At 38.9% G+C, this 5,221-nt stretch overlaps 2 protein-coding genes across 2 annotated transcripts in view; both read right to left on the reverse strand.

Annotated features, from left to right (window-relative positions):
* vps26b (VPS26, retromer complex component B) overlaps positions 1-963 on the reverse strand; it is a 7,773-nt gene extending 6,810 nt beyond the window's left edge. The window contains exon 1 of the mRNA XM_014012427.1: positions 207-963. Coding sequence (XP_013867881.1) covers positions 207-429 — 223 coding nt within the window. The 5' untranslated portion in view covers positions 430-963. The remainder of the gene's footprint in view (positions 1-206) is intronic.
* Positions 964-1,398: 435 nt separating this feature from the next.
* On the reverse strand, positions 1,399-5,011 carry jam3a (junctional adhesion molecule 3a; the record flags this gene model as incomplete). The annotated part of the gene is given in 8 exon segments (XM_014012428.1): positions 1,399-2,507; positions 2,585-2,636; positions 2,730-2,856; positions 2,976-3,075; positions 3,597-3,799; positions 4,359-4,511; positions 4,720-4,833; positions 4,940-5,011. Coding segments are annotated over 8 exon segments (857 nt in total), but the record flags the coding sequence as incomplete, so codon positions are not given.
* Between the last annotated feature and the right edge of the window lie 210 nt (positions 5,012-5,221).

Below are 5,221 nucleotides of genomic sequence, written 5' to 3' on the forward strand. Positions count from 1 at the left end.
GGTTATATAATAGCAGCTGCATTCTGACGTGATAAGCTGTATGTTTTATATTCAATTAACGTATGATCTGACTAGTCGACTAATCGAATAAATAATCTGTGATTAATCGATTATTAAAATAATCGTTTGTGGCAGTTCAATTTAAATTCAATGGTGGACACGACGCCTCTGTTTGTAACTAAGAACCGACTGATGTCTGAACTCACCTATTTGGCCAACAAACTCTATTTTGATGCCGTGGTGCTCCAGCCTCTTGCCGGGGTTCTTCAGCGTGACGTTCACCTTCCCGCTGACAGTCTCACCGTCGTAGAAAAGAAAGTATTTGTCTTTCTTTCCATCTTCGGTTTTGTGTTCAGCCTTCTTCCTCGTTTCAGCGTCATTGAGGACTACATCGATTTCTGCACTTTGACCAAAACTAAAGAAACTCATTATAACGCTACAGCTTCAAAAAGAAAAAAAAAATTCAAAACCTCTTATCGCATAAGTTAATCTTATCGTAATGACGTCCTCTTCTTGACTTCTGGTGTTAGCAAACTAAAGACCCTGTTCAAACGAAAAAATAAACACACGAAGGCCTAAGGTATGCGAGTTTAGTTCCCTTACGGAGAAATATGTTTAGTCACAAAAAGTCAAGTGTTGTTTTACAGAAATCACAAAAAAACACTTTAGCTACATGTCCATTTACACGATAAATTAGTACAGCGATGGTAACACGAAAACGCGCATAAAAATGTATGTTAGCAAACTAGCCGTTTCCCCTTTTTCCCCTCTCCTGAACTTACTGTCAGCATTAAATTTCCTTTAATCAATAATCKACGGCAAACGGAGTTGTCTTAAAGTAAATTTATCTTACATGTTTGAGAAATGACAGATAAAAAGCAGCAAATGTTTGCAAACGACCAAAATGTAAGGTTAGCTTACGCTACATGCCAATTGCGTAACTACATCCGGGTGGAAGTCTTCCAAAATAAAACCGGAAGTGACATATTAGTGTAGCTGATCCGCTGAACTGTACAACTTCTCTGTTTTAGTGGTGACAAATAATTAATTTACTCATTACAATATACGATTCATTTAAGGCTCCAACTGTTATCTCTAAAAATAGTGAGTATAAATTGTAAACATGAAATTACTTCCACTTTATTTTTTAAAGGAAATGGTCATCTTGGAGAATATACTGTATGGGTATTGCTGGTTGCTGACACTCAGGTGCCTGATATACCTGACTGTCATCACATGGGGTGCCAGATGCTCCAAACGAATCAATAACAGAAAAAATCTGCTTGGAAAAGGCAGAGAATGCTTGGGAAGTTTTTCCATAGTTGCAATTTTCAMAATATGTTCCCCAAGCATAATTTCCACCAATAAAATCTGATATAAGAAAACATCTGAAACATCAGCAGTTGAAATGYATTTAATAGTAACAAAATAATAACACACAGCTTTGAAGCTAAACGAACAGCAAACATTTTACGTTTCGTAAACTGTCACACCGAACATTTAAACACGTCTGAGTTGTCACAGACGGATCCAACAACAAAAACACACTTAACAGTAAAACAAAGTCAAAATTATTTCCAACAAACTGGTTTACTCCACTATTTTACAACAACTTATGGAGTGCAACGCGTTGAAAACAGATAAAAAATTATGTAAATATATACATATATGGAACCCAAACTGGACAATATGTCCAATACTGACAAAATAACTAGTAAAGCACAAAAGGTCACTTATACACAGAAACGGCACTCCAATAAGTCAAATGTTACCACCTTTTTTAATGACATAATGACTTGCAGCATAGTATACAGTAATCAAATTTATAATTTGTACTTAGACATACCTGTTAACACTTTGGACTATAGTAAAGGCTGAGAAAGTGTGCCTTATGAGTCTGATGTCTTCAGCCTTTTGCAGTCTGCTACTAATTGCCTGAATATCTACAGAATATMTACAAATGCCCCTTTCAGCTCATTAGCATGCGAGACCATTAAATCTGTATTTTTTGATATAATGTAAACAATTTTTTAAAACAACTTTGTTCAGTAAAAAATTTATAAAAAAAAAAGGATTTGTTCAAAAACAGGTGAGGGATGTTAGCTTACAGTAACTTGTGATAACACCGAGGGGCCAAATATCAAACTTCACAGCTTTGAAATGCTCCCATTTGTAAGATACAATTTTGTTGGAAAATGAGTTTAAAAAAACTGAAAAGTAGTGTCAAGCAAGGACAAATGTTTTAACAAAAACCAGTACAAAGAGAAGAAATAGAAAACAGGTCCGTGGCATGAACAAATATTTGGTGCCACAACTTTATTTGATACTTTGGCAAGTCAGTTGAGCAGATTTGTATGTGCATCAGAGAGAAAAATGTGCCACGTTTCACCATCAACTTTATTAACATGAGGATCATTGTTGCAAGTTAACCTCAGCAGTGGTTGTTTTCGCCTTGTTTGGATTGTCGGCTGTCAAATGACGAATGACGACTTGTGGCGGAAATGACCCTGTGAAAAACAAACACCAAAGTTAACAAAAATGAGCATTTAGTGCATTAATAATGAGATGTTCTGAGTTGATCTACCTCGTCTGCGTCACCGTATTCAACAGCACCATTCCGTGGTGACCAGTTGTAGCTGAAAAAGAAAAACGGGTTGAAATGCAAATCTCTGGCAGAGAATAAGTTCTGTGACGTCCACGTGTCTGTCAGAGATGCAGACCGCACTCACTTGTTGCCACTGTGACTTTTCTGGTGATAGCGCAGGCGTCTGATGGAATAAATCGACGCGAATAAACAGACTAACACAGTCACTCCACCGAAGGCTTTCAGGAAAATTCCAAGGTAGTCAACATCACCTGCAGCGGGACAAAGAAAACAGCTTCACATCTGCAAAGACCTTCATCCCCCTTTTCAAGAAACTCTTTTTTTCAAGCTGCCTTCAGTTAAAAACGGCAGAATCGTGCGAGGCGCTTACAGACTTCCATCATTTGTGGTTGGCACCGAGCGTGTCCTGCATCATTCTTCGCCTGGCAGTAGTACTCGCCTGCGTCGTCTTTCCTCACCCGTCGAAATTTCTGAGAATAGAGTTATGAGGGGAGTAAAAAATAAAAATCATTGCTCCGGCACAGAAGTAGATTTATAGCATTCTGATCAGGGACTCTTCTAAAAGTATCTCCATTTGGACAATATGTTTAATAATATAATTGACAGCTATCTGACATCCGCCAGATTGTAGGCTTTCATGTGGTTTCAGTAGTTTTCTGTTTTTTTAAGTTAACCATAAATGCACCAGCTTGACTTTGAATGCAACATTATGCTGTTTTCATATGCCAGAGTTCAGTTAAGCCTTCTCACTGGAGGCACAGAGAGATTAATCCTGCAATTAGTCACTCGATGGGTAAGGGTTTATTTAGATTAAGCTGTTTATATTACATAACGTGTAACTGACTATCTTTAAAACTAAAATCTCCCACCCTCCAAAAAATATTTAAAAAAATAAGCTTGTTTTTATGTGATAGTTTCCACAGCTTGAAAAAAAATTAAAAAGTAATAATTTGGCTATTATGGGCAGKTGTGTGGTTGGGTTTTTTGTTACCAGGCTCCCGGTGTCGGGGTTGATGGTGTAGGAGAAGTTAGTGTATTTCTGGCTGTTTTTGGGATCCTGAGGAAGTTCTTCACTGTTGTGAAACCAGCGATACTGAGGAGCAGGGAAGCCCTCGTTCTCCAAACACCTCAGCTCGGTCGATGTCCCGACTGTGACCCTCTCAGGGATGCTGCACCGCGGCACGACAGGTTTCACTGCACACAAACAACAAGTCACATCAGCCGGCAACAGGTGACACGGTTCCACTGCTGAAGGACTAAAGAGCTGGTAGCAAATACATCAACTTTACCCAGAAACTTTAGATGTCAGTTGTTGTTGTTTTTTTGCATGTACAGTAACTGACTGTGATGCAAGCATCTCCTGAAGCCTCACTCGTGTTCTTTTATTTGTGTAATTTAGAAGCAAGTTTTATACATCTTTTATAATCCCATTTTTTCCCCCTCTTTACTAAACCTGGCTATTAAACAGAGAAACTACAAGGACTTCTGCTCACTATTGCAGATTTTTGTCTCAGTCAGTTTGCTTATCCTACATGCAAGTCYCAAGACAACAAATAGTTGCCAAGCCACTTCAAATAGTTAAGTTTCACGCTTTGGGGATAAGAGGACATTGACACACGTATCAAATGATTGCTTTAAACCATAAATGTGAATTTTCAATATGAAAAGACTTGTGTGATTTCTAAAGTAAAACAGGGATCCAAGTCTAAACAACGCATTAAGTTTTAGTCCTTTATGGTCGTGTGGTGTATACCTCTAACTGCGAGACTAATAAGAATCTCATCAAAGTCTCTCTGATCTTCGATGGCGGCCACCTCGCAGCGGTATTCTGCTGTGTCTCTTCGAGATGTGTTGAAGATCAGAATGTTGGCCGGCTCTCTGAGCTGAGCTCTGTTCTCCAAGTCCCCTTTTTTTTTCAAAGAAAGCGAGAGGGAAAACAAGACTTTACAATTGCTCATTGACAYACAGAGCATGACTCAAAAGTTGAAAAGCAAAGTTTCGTGCCAAGTTCTATGTACCATTCATCTAGCTGGGTTTTGTGTTCTGAGACTTTGCTCTGAAATGTTGAAAGCTGCTGGGTGATGTCTATTTTAATGACTTTCCCAGAGGTTTACCTGATATTTTGTTCTGAAAGTAGACATAACTGGGGATGCCATTTTTTATCTTCTTCCATTCTATCCGTGGGTTGTTTGTAGAGATGGACTCTATCAGGCAGGTCAGCTCTACAGCTGTGGAGAAAATAAGACTCCATGAGAGAAAGAGAGCGGTGGTGCAGATCGGGAAAATAAAAGTTATTTTGGTTAAACAGATTAGAGTAATTCTCCTGCAACTTACGCTCAAACTCATTCGCCCAAACAATCTTGTCTGTGGTCCGGAGGATTACCCCAAGCGATGATGGGATGTGGCCTGTGGGAGGAAAMGGAAGCGACACGCTAAAAACAGAGTAACCCTGATTGCAAACACAAGCATGTCCACCGGCAGACATTATCAACCGGGCATGTTGCCTAATAACCAGTGGATTAGACTGATAAACCAGGAGTGTGGGAGTCTTGGGAACTGATTCAGTGTGAAAATGTCTCATTAATTACTTCCYTTTTTTATATTTAAGGAGACTGA

This window comes from Austrofundulus limnaeus, unplaced genomic scaffold (genome assembly GCF_001266775.1).
Source record: "Austrofundulus limnaeus strain Quisiro unplaced genomic scaffold, Austrofundulus_limnaeus-1.0 Scaffold91, whole genome shotgun sequence".
NCBI classification, from domain to species: domain Eukaryota; kingdom Metazoa; phylum Chordata; class Actinopteri; order Cyprinodontiformes; family Rivulidae; genus Austrofundulus; species Austrofundulus limnaeus.